Here is a 14,583-nt window from a genome sequence, read left to right on the forward strand (position 1 = left end):
TATTTACAGCATTTATTAATCTTGGTTAATGTTAATAAATGAATATACTAACACATATCTTAGCATTAAAAAGATGTTTAAGTTAACTTTTATATATTATATTTGAACATTATATTCATGATGTTAGCCAGAGGGGAACTGGCCCCCACAGTGAGTCTGGTTTCTCCCAAGGTTATTTTCTCCCATTAACCAACATCTTATGGAGTTTTGTGTTCCTTGCCACAGTCGCCTTCAGCTTGCTCACTGGGGTTCTAAATAAAAATTTTATTTAATTACTTATTTTTTACAAAATTCACGATCATGATATTTTATCAAACTACACAATGTTGACTCTTAAGACAATATAGACATTACAGTTGTTAATACCTGATCTTCTGTAAAGCTGCTTTGAAACGATGTGTGTTGTGAAAGGCGCTATACAAATGAAAATGACTTGACTTAACATTACTCAATGCATTAGTGTCAAATAACACATACAAATAACACGTCTTTACAGTATTTGTCTTGCTTACTGTTAATAATACATTTTATATAATAAGCTGTTGAATTCATGGAGAACAACTACATTACCCACAATGCCGAAGAGTGTTTTTATTCTTTTATCACAGTCTTATCACTCACTATCACAGGAGTTTAGTTCATTCCCGATCTGAATTCAGAAAATTTATTTAGACAAGTCTGTACATTGTACACATAATAATAAACTTTAAACTTTATTACATGTATATACACATAATACAAATATAAATGGGTAGTTGACAAATATATGCTGTAAAAAAATATTTTTTGTAAAGCGCAATTTTAAAAACCAATACATCTGTAGTGTAGTCTGATATTTAAGAAAATATAAGGGGTCACTAACTTTGTAAATTCTTTCACTGTTTTTTGAACATTTTCACTGGACTGCACTGTAAATGTGTCCTATGGTGTGACAACAAAAATGAAGAAAAAGAAAAAGTAATATACAAAGAGCATGAGAGAGTTTTATTTTCAACGTTAGACACTTATTTTCATATGGTGTTTTTTATTTATTATGAAATTATGAATAATACCTTGAAAAGTACACCAGTTTAAGATGAGTAATGATAATATCTACACTAATATTCAACAGTTTTTTTTAAACCTATTTTGAGATTGAAAATACATTTTTGGTTCTTTTATGTGTGTCACACCATAGGTCAGAAATGGTAGTTGTTGGAAAAAAGAGAAAGTAAGGGGTATTACATTCAAAAAAATTCATTATTTTTATTTAACTGAATTTATGTCAAAGAAGAAAGTTTAATTTCAAACAAACAATATCCAACTGTTTTTTTTTTTACAAAAACAATCATTTCATCAACAAAATGATCTATTACTCCTTGATGGAGCAATTATGTTTGAAAGATTTTTTTCCATTTGTATGGAAGATAATTTTGGTTTGAACAATATGAACCATGTTTTTAATAACAAAACAATAAAACACCAAAAAGTCTTTGTTTAATTCATGTATGTATTTAATTTCATTTGAAAACACAATTTCAAGAATTATTTCTATTCAGATGCTTGACACAGTTTAAAAAAACAACAATCTTAACTCATAATAAAACTAGCTTGTTGTCCACCAATTGTATTCAAATGTAATTTTAACAAGACAAGGTAGACTGTGCCTTGTACTATGCAGCACAGCTAAATATGATTGATGCTCAAACTATATTCATTAAGATGAATGACATTTTTTGACACAATTGTTGCAACATTTAAACTTTTAATTTCTTAATACAGTGGAGTGAATGGAGTTTTTTTTTATCTTATTGTAAAGTGAAAACCCTTTGATTATCATAAATTAATGCAATACTAATGTTTGTTGACTCTCAATTAAATAGTAACACGGTTTTATAAACTATTATGTATATTTGTGAACCTTATTGTAAAGTGGAAACCATTTGAGCATCAATTAATGCATTACTAATGTTTGTTGACTCAATGATAAATAATGATAATAAAGTGTTTACTGTGCATATTTGTGAAACTTATTGTGACGTGTAACATATTTCAACATTGCCTAATGTGTAACTAATGTTAGTTCTTTAACATTATTTAACAATAATTGTAAAACCTAAATTTTAGGTCTTGGCAGACCTTGTCATGCAGTACACACTAACATTTGCAGGACATTTATTAGCATTACATACTGAAGCAAAGGTAACACATTAATTAAAATATCAAATCACTATCAAATCAACAATTAATATATAGTACATAGAGAACATTGTTCTGCACTGTGCAGTAGAAAAGCAATTCAAAATGAAAATCTTTAGTAACATACACAATAAAAGGAAAACTATCAAATAAGTTTTGCATGGTAGAGCTCCACTCACTTTCTTTAATGTTGTTTGTATTCTTAATCCTTTAAAAAACCTGCATTCGATGGAACTGGATTCCCGAAGTGATCCTCCAGTCATAGCCCTTTTCCACAGACAAGGTTCGGGTGCGGGTTCCTGGGCCGGTACGAATTCTCAAACTGTTCCGCACATTTCCACTACAGGGGCCAAAAGCTCACTGGTCTCTATGCAGGAACCGATTACGTCAGAGGACGGAGGACGGGATAATGCTTCGTCACTATGGTAACATTTTCCCAAACAACAATAGCTACCATCTGCAGCAAGGAGTACTTCTTGATGTTTTGGACTCAGACACTGACCAGCATGCTAACTAACATTGAATTCAGCCATTAATGCTCTTGATAAACAGTGAATCGTAAACCTACAAAGAACCATTAAATGTGACATCAAATTTATTACGTTGTTTGTTATTAACTTAACTTAGAAAAGGACAGACCACACAACTACACCCAATTGAAATCCACAGTGCCCATTCTGACCACATATTTTGATGGTGTCAGTGACCTCCAGCCACATTTTTGGCCTGTTGAGGTGGTCATTCCACAGTCTGATGACAGCCCTGGGAAAAGAGTGTGACCACGTTTGGGGTCCTGTGATAGAGATATTTGTGTGTATTTTTTGGCTGGCAAATGCAACATCATATCGTGTTGTTGCCGGGGCCTTCGTCATCCCCTGCTCCACCGTCCACAGGGCCTTTCATATTATCAGAAAAGGGTTGTTGCCATCATGCCCCAGGTCATCTCGATTCCCTCTGCTGATGACCTTCAAAGAATGGGAAGTGGTTTTGCTAGGCTGGCTGGGCAGGCTGCTTTTAAAAAGGTGGCGGGCAGCATTGATGGATGCCATGTCAGCCTGAAGCCACCAGCAGCAGATGGCCCTTGTTATTAATATATTTAAAATTACCCTGGATCTGTCCATGATGCCAGAGTCTTAAAACACAACCCTGTCTATTACCAGAGGCTCTATCCCATGCCAGGCTGCTGTATAGTGGGTGATGGTGGATACCCCTGTCTCTTCCAGCCAATCAAATTAATGACACCGTACAGGCACCCTCTAAACTCTCCAGTTCAACTGTCTTTAAACCACCACTTGTCATCAACATGCAGTGTTGTGTAGAGGACATTTGATGAGCTGAAATCCCGGTGGGGGTCCATCTTCCTGAATGCCCTGGAGGTTCACCTGTCTTATGCCCCTGAAGTTATGGCCTGTTGCACAGTACTGCATAACATATGCCTATAACAAATGGAGACATCATGGATGCAGAAGAGATGTACATTGCTGATGAGGATGAACCTGTGGTCCAGGCACCAGATGCTGTATATGGAGCAAAGGAAGAGATTGAGGAGATTGGCTGCTGAGTGGCATTATGCAGCAGCACTTCTGAACCACCTCTACTTTGGATTGTAGTGATTGATGACTGCTTTGTACTTGATTCCCAATGTAATATTTGTAATTGACATATACGTACATATAAATAATTGTAATATTTTAGTAATTTAATATTATTAAATATCATTTTCATACTATTCAATAACATTTATATGTATTAATTGTAATTATTTTGGTTTTATTGTGTTTAAATTCTGTTTATACATATGTTGTATTCTTTGAATATGTCCTATGTATTTGTAAAATGCTATAGATTGAAAAATCTATACACATCAACAATAGCAACGTATATAAAATTGTAAAACTGAATGTCTTACAAAGAACACCTCTACTGACTATCCCTATACACATTCAATAGCAACAACTTGTTCAACAATGAACAATACTGACTTAAATTAAAATAATAATTTCTAACACTAACTCATTTATTTATTCACTAATCTTACACAAACTAATCTTTTCACATATACACTAATCTGACACTTTTATTTGTAAATTAATTTGTCAAGGATCGCCAGAAAACACTTTCCGTGCAACCATCTCAGTCTCCCCTCTTCTCTCTCTCTCTTCGCTCTTCCCTCTCCTGCTCTTCTCTCCTCCCTCTCTCTCGCATCCTGCTCTTTTCTGTCCTCCCTCTCCATCAACTCTCTTTCAAGCCTCTCTTTCCTCTCTTGCATTTCCCTGAGAACCTCGCATAAATTGGTTCTGGCCATGGTGTCACCCCACAGAGGGAGGCGACACCACTGCTGCTTTCCGAGAGGATGAGGCAATGAGTACAGGTGGTGTTATAGATGGCCTGCTCCCAACTGCTTCATCCATCAAACTGTACCACTTTCCAGGTAGCAGCAGTGGTCTCACCCCCTCTGTGCTGACTCCTGTTTTAGGACACGTCAGGTCCTGCATAGGCAAATGATAGCAACATAAATAAGAAGCATGTTGTTCAAAAGAACATGACTATAAAGAGAGATAAAGAGGAGCCAGGGCACCAGTTAATGTGTCGACATGTTTGTGTGTGTCAGGGACTGTGCTGAAAACCAAACCCTTATTGTGTGACACTGAAAAGTGGAACAATAAATGTCTTACGTGTGGATGTTAACCCGACTCCCACTTCCTCCTTTCCACATTAAGAATGTGATCTACCACAAACGTATTTACAAAAAAATTATACATCTTCTATATTAACATGTTTCTGCCTTAAAATTACACTCCTGATGGACACAAATCATGCTAATACATATAATGATTGCATTGTGTACCTATAGGGTAATATGAATGTCTGTGCTCCCCTTTTTTTTGTCATTGGAAAATAGTGATCTATGACATTCCATTATGTTGGATATTAAAAGTTTTTATATCTTTTTGTTAATGGGGTATCTGTGGACACACTCATTTATTTAGATTTTTGGAGTAAAATATATTGTTTTTATTTTGAAGTGACAAGATAAACTTTATGGACCATTGATTATTTTCCTTTGCTACATCCTCCAGGTCATCCTGGGGGATCCTGAGGTATTCCCAGGCTAGCCGAGAGATATAAGCCCTCCAGCGTGTTCTGGGTCTTCCCCTGGGCCTCCTCCAGGCTGGACATGCCCGAAAAACATCTGCAGGAAGGCATCCAGGAGGCATCCTTCTCAGATGCCTGAACCACCACATCTAACACCTTTCAATGCGTAGGAGCAGCGGTTCTACTCCGAGCCCCTCTCGGATGTCAGAGCTTCGCACCCTATCCCTTAGGGTGAGCCCTGACACTCAACGAAGAAAGCTCATTTCGGCCGCTTGTATTCATGATCTTATTCTTTTGGTCACTACCCAAAGCTCAAGACCATAGGTTAGGGTTGGAACGTACACCATCTGTTAAATTGAGAGCTTTGCTTTCAGGCTTAGCTCCTTCTTCACCATCATGGTCCAGTACAGCGACCACATTACTGCAGAAACGGCACCAATCCGCATGTCAATCTCACACTCCAACTTTCCCTCACTCATGAAGTCCTCCACTTGGTGCTCCCTACCTGAAGAAAGCAATCCACCATTTTCCAGCAAAGAACCATGGCCTCAGACTTAGAAATGTTTTTTTATTGTAGCATATTTTAAATTATGAAAATGATTACAAACTTAATTTTTTTAGATTGTAATATATGCAAACATTTGATTTTTTATTTATTTATTAATTGCCGTTCAAAAACACGATCATATTGACATTTTCTGGCTCCAAGCAGTTTCTCCTGTTGACAATCTGTGATTCTTTCAGTTGGTATACACGCTCCATTGGAATTGCAGTGGAAACCACTGTCAGGTACTTGCGGGCAAATGTTGCCAGTTTTTCAAATTCATCTTTGTTCCTCCAGAATTCAAGTGGTTTCATTGAAGTGTCTTTTATTTTCCAGTATTTTTGGACCAACTCTTCAGTCTCATATTTGCTGTGCTCAGGTTGTGTTTCTCTCATGATTTCCATTTTCACATTTTCTTCACCAGAGTCCCACAGCACACTGGTTTTGGATTTTGGGTCCAGTGCTGTGCTAAATCTGAACCAATGGTTTTGAATGATGTTGCCAATATGATAGTCACATCTTTCATACAGTTTCAGCGCTATTCTGTTCCCTTTCATCTCCAGGTGTCTCAGTTTCTTCTGCAGTTTTTGGACCAGCGGTATGATGTTTGAAATTGGGCTGTATCCTTGTCTTCCTATTTCCTCTGAAACATCCTTCAGAATATTCAGCACTGCTACAATGTCACTAACTATTTTTCTTTCATTTTCATTCAGGCAAAGATCTTCCACTCGTCTGTCGACAAAAACCTTAAAAATGGCAGGCCACTGCCATAAGACATCTTTGAGCATATGATGTGTAGGAAGCCACTTTAGACCAGTGCACTGAGTTAGTTCATTTTGTTGAAGCTTGAGATGAGAACAATACTCCTGGAGACTTTGTGAGGCTTGGTTGTTTTGGTGAAAAAACGCAACTATATGCTGACATTTCCTCAGCAGATGTTTCAAGTCAGGGTCACCTATGGCTTCTCCAAACACTTTATCTAGAGTGTGGGCAAAACAGGGTATATATATCCATCTACAACCATTTGTATGGACCTTCTTCATGCCGTCAACGTTTGTGACCACCACCTGAGTCTTCTCTGTGATGTTCCACTCATTTGCAATTCTCAAAAGTTGCTGTACGGCACTGTCTGCTGTATGCTCTGCAAGTAGGTGAGCTGTATCTAGCACATAGGATTTCAGCTCCCATTTTTCGTTGATTAGGTGACAAGACACTGTCAGATAGAACAGTGACTCATTTGAGTTCCACAGCTCAGTTGAGAGAACAAGGTTACTTGAATTATTGACAGCAGTCTGCACTTCCATTCTCTTATGCCAATAAAGTCTCTGAAGCTCAGCTTGAACCCAGGAGGCATTTAACGGAATATGCAAAGATGGCTGAAGACTCCTTGTGAGATGTTGGAACCAAGCTTCTTCCATGGTCCTTAATGGTTGTAGGTCCTTCACAATCATGTTCAACAGAAGTGTCTTGAAATTTGAGTCATCATCTAATTAATAACAAATATAATCAACAAGATAGATTTTAGCGCTGACAAACTTATTCAGTGCACAAGTGAAGAAGTCATACTTCTCATAACAGACTCATAAAAATGTACACTTAAGTACACCTCACCTCTGCATCTGTGTGTTGCTAAATCTTGCAGGTTGTGAGAATGGGATTCATGATCTGTTGACCGCTGGGCTTGGACCCAATTTGACTCCTTTATACCTGTGCATGATTAACACACAATCACATTAAGTTATTATCTGTCCTTTTTATGGTAGTTATTTATTTTGGGAATTTTTTGCTCTTTAATTTATTTGGTATATTAAATCATTACATTTATTTTTAATGTGGTGGTATAAGGCAGAGTACTGAGTGTGAATGTTTGCATGTTTTCATATTGTCTTGTGTTATTCCACCATTATGTGGGGTACCAATTTCCACGAGATTGGACAATAAAGATTAAATTCAAGTCAATACTGAACTGATCCTGGTTCTTAAAGCATTCGGCTACCATCCAAGCCATCTAAATAAGCAACATGAGTCTTATTGCCATGTAATGTAGTAACTAGGACATCTCTCCTTGTTAGTGATATAAAGGTATGCAAGGCTGCTGGATGTAGTGGTGTTGAGCATTTGTGGATCCTTTTGAGAGTTGGTGCATCATTGTCACTTCCAAGTGTGTGAACACAAAATACTTTTATGCTTAACTGCTGAGCAATAGGTAGGTCAATGTTAAAAAAACTCATGTTTTATTTATTTTATATACATTTTTTGTCCGGATCTACACTAAAAAAAATTATTTTAAGATTTACGCATTTCAATTTCATAACATTCTATCCAAATGAATTAAGTAATCTTAAATAAAATATTAATAATAAAAATACAAATATTTTGTTTTATTAAATTCATTTAGTTGAAAACAAGTAAATGTAATTGAATTTTGTAATGAAATTGAAATGTGTAAATCATAAAAATTTGTTTAAAAAAAAAAAAACAAATGCAACACACACAAAACAATTACTTGAATGAAAATGTTATATGATAAACATGTTTTTTTAATGACTGAATTTAAAGTGGGATAATTTTAGTCTCATTAAAAGCTGAGAAATAGAATAACAGAATAATCATTTACTATTAACTATTTTTTTAAATGAAATCTTTTTCCACCAAAATCAGTCATATGGTGTAAAAAAAAAAAAAAAACACGTTGCCATTTTGTAGTAAAAAAAAAAAAAAAAAAAAAAAAAAAAAAACTGAGGGAGCCTTTAGACCCAATGACTGTATCTGAAGTTTAAACAAATGAACAAACTAAATAAATAAATACGACATTTTTACATTTTAATGAAAAGTACGATTTTGTTAAGGTCAATTAACTCTGATAAAACATATTGACATTCTTGATCAAATAAAATCATACATGTTTTTTTTATTACAAATTAATTAATTGTTTACACTTTATTGAAAGTGCAAAGCAATAATTGTATATCTTTTACGTTATGATTACACCACATGACACTTTTAAAGTCATCAAATTACATTTTTTGGTACCAAAAAAAAACAATGCTCTAAATATTTATTTTTGTATCACCTCGTACAACCGTATTTGTCAATGACCCGGGTAGAATCAATCACATTTTTTAAAAATCGTTTAATTATGTTTAATTGTTTAGTAGTGTAACTGAACGTAAGGCCGTCATACAAAAATGAAAATGTTTTCTTACCACGTTTTCGTCTATACACCCGTTTGTATGGAAGCTGCATTTGTCCGTCTCTGGGTGAAACATGTCGACTTCGGTTTCCCGTGTGGAGATCTGCTTGCATGAAAACAAACAATCAAACAAGCTGTAAATGTGTGTTTTAAGGACACTGACGACACGAAAGCGAAAAAATACGGGAAGAGAGAAGCTCAATTCGTTTCGTGACAGTGGGTAGTTTTAACCATTATTTCAAGTTGGCACAATGTTAACATGTATTATCTCCTTTCTTTTGGAGAAACCAGAAAAACTTACCAAACCAAACTCTTTTCTTGTGTGTTTCTTTTGATGATATAGAAGCCATTCTGTCTGTTCCTTGAGTAAAAACAGCAAACCGCATTTACGCTCCCAAATCAGTTATAATTAACAAAGATAAATATGCCTGTAAGAGTATTAGTCGTGAATTGGACACACACAGAATCGAGTCTAAAGACCAGCAGTTTTACATTCACTACTGTCAAAACGAAACAAAACATGTTTTTCCAGTTCGTTTGTATATAAAGATGCAACCTGCCAGTCTATTATGTTTGGCAAAAAAAAGGGTATATAAGTGTGATAAGATATCAAATAGGTTCACAGTCATTTCCAGAGTTGTAGCCTACCCTGCCAGGGTGCCCGTAAAAATGATAATAAACAATTATATTTAAATAGAGAGTATTTTTTTATTTAATTTTTTTTACGGTTGTGAAAGAACTATTGTAAATAAATGTTTGTTCCACAATAAGGATCTGTAGGTTTACATTTAGATTTTCTTTCATTTAATGTCCAGCAGATGGCGTCATATAGCCTCAAACAACAAAGTAGTCGTGCAGTCAAAAATCTAGATGTTTGTCTTAAAATAACCACGAAAAAGAATTCTCCATTGGGATGCATGCAAGACTCAGGACGTTTGGACTTTTTACAGGAAACGATTTGTACAAGAAAAGTAAGCTTGTTTAAATCTACTAATTTCAAGGATTGTACCTAAAATACCAATGGAAATCCACCCATGTAAACTTAAAAAAATTATAATAATCAACTAAATCTTACAAACGACTGTGATTGGGTGCATCATCAACAGCGCTGAGAAAGGTAACAGATGCTAAGTGATATATATATATATAAAATATTAAATTAAGCATATTTTTGTTTGATGTAGTGGGATCCAGCAGATGGAAAATTACTTCAATAAATCCAGATGATTTGTAGAAGGAATAACACATTTTATTTGTACAGAAATTAGGAAAATTAATAAAATATTAATTAATGAGAATAAATGAAATTATAAAGGAAAAAAGAAAAGTTTGGTTCTTTAATGTTAAGTAGATATATCTTAAGGATATATCCAAGGACTAAGTCCTGGAATTAATCTAACAATTCTATGTCATGTCTAGTGAAAAATGAACTAAGTAATTAAATGAAAGAAGTCAAAGTTAAAGATGAGGCCTCAAAGTTGGAGATCAGATGCGAAGAGCGAGGGAGTTGAGTTGTTAATCCCTCTCTGATGACCAAAAGTTAAGTTTAAGGTCTTTATACCTTCTTGAGACTGTGCCAAGAAGATTCCTTATTTGGTACAGCGCATTCTGCATGGTTTGGAGTAAACTCAAAGGAATCAGGACATATTGCTATGACCCATTGAAGTGCGAAGTCTGTAGTTAAGTGGCCTTGAGAACCAGGATCATGATGCGTGTCTTATCCTGTATGTGCGTATGAGCAAGACTTCCGTCTGCACATTGCTCGAAACAATAACATCTATAGTTATATCTAAGTTAGCACCAAGCTCTCTGAATTCAGCTCTGAAACCTCATCAGGTCAAAAGGGCAACAAGTTCATACACTTTGTCCAAAACAGCGCTCCAGTTTATCACAGGAATGTTGTGCACAGAAAGCACAAACCATTTACAAGGATAGAGAATGAACATGAAGTAATCTTCTAACACACATACATTGAACATACAGTATAAGGCCTGTGTCTGGTAACATACAACACAGGAATACAAGGATGCATACAAGGAATACATGGATTCTTAATACAATGATAATGCCATATAAGCTATATATGATTATATTCTAATTCAAAGGTTGTGGATGCATGAATATGCTTGTATAATATCAAGTAAAAGTATAAAATATAGGAATATTCAAAATTAACTATTTGATTGTTTGATTGAAAATAAATTATTTTATACCTTTTACTTTATGGTTACACCACATGACACTTTTACAGTCATTAAATTATATTTTGGTAAAAAACAATGCTCTAAATATATTTTTATCACCCCGGACAACCGTATTTGTCAATGACCCGGGTAGCATCATCTATCAATCTTTTTTTTTTTTTATCTTTAATTGTTTAGTAGTGTAACTGAACGTAAGGCCGTCATAAAACATTCAAAATGTTTTCTTACCACGTTTTCGTCTATACACCCGTTTGTATGGAAGCTGCATTTGTCCGTCTCTGGGTGAAACATGTCGACTTCGGTTTCCCGTGTGGAGATCTGCTTGCATGAAAACAAACAATCAAACAAGCTGTAAATGTGTGTTTTAGCGACACTGACGATACGAAAGCGAAAAATACGGGAAGAGAGAAGCTCAATTCGTTTCGTGGCAGTGGGAAGTTTTAACCATTATTTCAAGTTGGCACAATGTTAACATGTATTATCTCCTTTCTTTTGGAGAAACCAGAAAAACTTACCAAACCAAACTCTTTTCTTGTGTGTTTCTTTTGATGATATAGAAGCCATTCTGTCTGTTCCTTGAGTAAAAACAGCAAACCGCATTTACGCTCCCAAATCAATTATAATTACCAAAGATAAATATGCCTGTAAGAGTATTAGTCGTGAAGTTGGTCCGGGACACACGCAGAATCGAGTCTAAAGACCAGCAGTTTTACATTCACTTCTGTCAAAACGAAACAAAACATGTTTTTCCAGTTCGTTTGTATATAAAGTTATGCAACCTGCCAGTATTATGTTTGGCATAAAAAAAAGGGTATATAAGTGTGATAAGATAAAAAATAGGTTCACAGTCATTTCCAGAGTTGATAATAAATAATTATATTTAAATAGAGAGTATTTTTTTATTTAATTTTTTTTACGGTTGTGAAAGAACTATTGTAAATAAATGTTTGTTCCACAATAAGGATCTGTAGGTTTACATTTAGATTTTCTTTCATTTAATGTCCAGCAGATGGCGTCATATAGCCTCAAACAACAAAGTAGTCGTGCAGTCAAAAATCTAGATGTTTGTCTTAAAATAACCACGAAAAAGAATTCTCCATTGGGATGCATGCAAGACTCAGGACGTTTGGACTTTTTACAGGAAACGATTTGTACAAGAAAAGTAAGCTTGTTTAAATCTACTAATTTCAAGGATTGTACATAAAATACCAATGGAAATCCACCCATGTAAACTTAAAAAAATTATAATAATCAACTAAATCTTACAAACGACTGTGATTGGGTGCATCATCAACAGCGCTGAGAAAGGTAACAGGTGCTAAGTGATATTATATATATATATATATATATATATATATTGTATTTTATAAAATATTAAATTAAGCATATTTTTGTTTGATGTAGTGGGATCCAGCAGATGGAAAATTACTTCAATAAATCCAGATGATTTGTAGAAGGAATAACACATTTTATTTGTACAGAAATCAGGAAAATTAATAAAATATAAATTAATGAGAATAAATGAAATTATAAAGGAAAAAAGAAAAGTTTGGTTCTTTAAAGTTAAGTAGATATATCTTAAGGATATATCCAAGGACTAAGTCCTGGAATTAATCTAACAATTCTATGTCATGTCTAGTGAAAAATGAACTAAGTAATTAAATGAAAGAAGTCAACGTTAAAGATGAGGCCTCAAAGTTGGAGATCAGATGCGAAGAGCGAGGGAGTTGAGTTGTTAATCCCTCTCTGATGACCAAAAGTTAAGTTTAAGGTCTTTATACCTTCTTGAGACTGTGCCAAGAAGATTCCTTATTTGGTACAGCGCGTTCTGCATGGTTTGGAGTAAACTCAAAGGAATCAGGACATATTGCTATGACCCATTGAAGTGCGAAGTCTGTAGTTAAGTGGCCTTGAGAACCAGGATCATGATGCGTGTCTTATCCTGTATGTGCGTATGAGCAAGACTTCCGTCTGCACATTGCTCGAAACAATAACATCTATAGTTATATCTAAGTTAGCACCAAGCTCTCTGAATTCAGCTCTGAAACCTCATCAGGTCAAAAGGGCAACAAGTTCATATACTTTGTCCAAAACAGCGCTCCAGTTTATCACAGGAATGTTGTGCACAGAAAGCACAAACCATTTACAAGGATAGAGAATGAACATGAAGTAATCTTCTAACAAACATACATTGAACATACAGTATAAGGCCTGTGTCTGGTAACATACAACACAGGAATACAAGGATGCATACAAGGAATACATGGATTCTTAATACAATGATAATGCCATATAAGCTATATATGATTATATTCTAATTCAAAGGTTGTGGATGCATGAATATGCTTGTATAATATCAAGTAAAAGTATAAAATATAGGAATATTCAAAATTAACTATTTGATTGTTTGATTGAAAATAAATTATTTTATACCTTTTAGTTTATGGTTACGCCACATGACACTTTTACAGTCATTAAATTATATTTTGGTAAAAAACAATGCTCTAAATATATTTTTATCACCTCGGACAACCGTATTTGTCAATGACCCGGGTAGCATCATCTATCAATCTTTTTTTCTTTTTTTTTTTTAATCTTTAATTGTTTAGTAGTGTAACTGAACGTAAGGCCGTCATAAAACATTCAAAATGTTTTCTTACCACGTTTTCGTCTATACACCCGTTTGTATGGAAGCTGCATTTGTCCGTCTCTGGGTGAAACATGTCGACTTCGGTTTCCCGTGTGGAGATCTGCTTGCATGAAAACAAACAATCAAACAAGCTGTAAATGTGTGTTTTAGCGACACTGACGATACGAAAGCGAAAAATACGGGAAGAGAGAAGCTCAATTCGTTTCGTGACAGTGGGTAGTTTTAACCATTATTTCAAGTTGGCACAATGTTAACATGTATTATCTCCTTTCTTTTGGAGAAACCAGAAAAACTTACCAAACCAAACTCTTTTCTTGTGTGTTTCTTTTGATGATATAGAAGCCATTCTGTCTGTTCCTTGAGTAAAAACAGCAAACCGCATTTACGCTCCCAAATCAATTATAATTACCAAAGATAAATATGCCTGTAAGAGTATTAGTCGTGAAGTTGGTCCGGGACACACGCAGAATCGAGTCTAAAGACCAGCAGTTTTACATTCGCTTCTGTCAAAACGAAACAAAACATGTTTTTCCAGTTCGTTTGTATATAAAGTTATGCAACCTGCCAGTCTATTATGTTTGGCATTAAAAAAGGGTATATAAGTGTGATGAAACAAATATTAGATCAGATCTTTAAGGCTCTCAGACATTTCCAGAGTTGTAGCCTACCCTGCCAGTGTAAAAATAATAATAAATAATAATAAAAATAATTATTTTTA

The 14,583-nt window shown here is 34.8% G+C and overlaps 1 protein-coding gene across 15 annotated transcripts; it reads right to left on the bottom strand.

Annotated features, from left to right (window-relative positions):
* Positions 1 to 5,267: 5,267 nt before the first annotated feature.
* On the bottom strand, positions 5,268 to 14,352 carry LOC127633764 (E3 SUMO-protein ligase ZBED1-like). Of its 15 annotated transcripts, none has more exons than XM_052113051.1 (6): positions 14,163 to 14,352; positions 13,876 to 13,965; positions 11,444 to 11,533; positions 9,025 to 9,114; positions 7,430 to 7,525; positions 5,268 to 7,304 (listed from the first exon to the last, which is right to left on the bottom strand). In XM_052113051.1, the coding sequence occupies exons 1-6, from the start codon at positions 14,245 to 14,247 to the stop codon at positions 5,935 to 5,937; spliced, it is 1,821 nt and encodes a 606-aa protein (XP_051969011.1). In that variant the 5' UTR covers positions 14,248 to 14,352; the 3' UTR covers positions 5,268 to 5,934. The 15 variants fall into 15 exon arrangements, with proteins under 15 accessions (XP_051969011.1, XP_051969010.1, XP_051969008.1 ...); XM_052113050.1 differs by having other exon boundaries at positions 9,025 to 9,117; XM_052113048.1 differs by having other exon boundaries at positions 11,444 to 11,536.
* Positions 14,353 to 14,583: the final 231 nt, after the last annotated feature.

The sequence above is a fragment of the Xyrauchen texanus genome, chromosome 40 (assembly GCF_025860055.1).
Source record: "Xyrauchen texanus isolate HMW12.3.18 chromosome 40, RBS_HiC_50CHRs, whole genome shotgun sequence".
NCBI classification, from domain to species: domain Eukaryota; kingdom Metazoa; phylum Chordata; class Actinopteri; order Cypriniformes; family Catostomidae; genus Xyrauchen; species Xyrauchen texanus.

What these genes read in the sequence shown, in the direction of transcription:
- LOC127633764 (XM_052113047.1), bottom strand. Translation starts at nt 14,247, where the DNA reads ATGCGGTTTGCTGTTTTTACTCAAGGAACAGACAGAATGGCTTCTATA. An exon ending in GGTGTATAGACGAAAACGTG is followed by an intron (nt 9,118 to 11,443) that starts GTAAGAAAACAT and finishes TTTTCATGCAAG; the next exon opens with CAGATCTCCACACGGGAAAC. An exon ending in AGCAACACACAGATGCAGAG is followed by an intron (nt 7,305 to 7,429) that starts GTGAGGTGTACT and finishes GTTATTAATTAG; the next exon opens with ATGATGACTCAAATTTCAAG.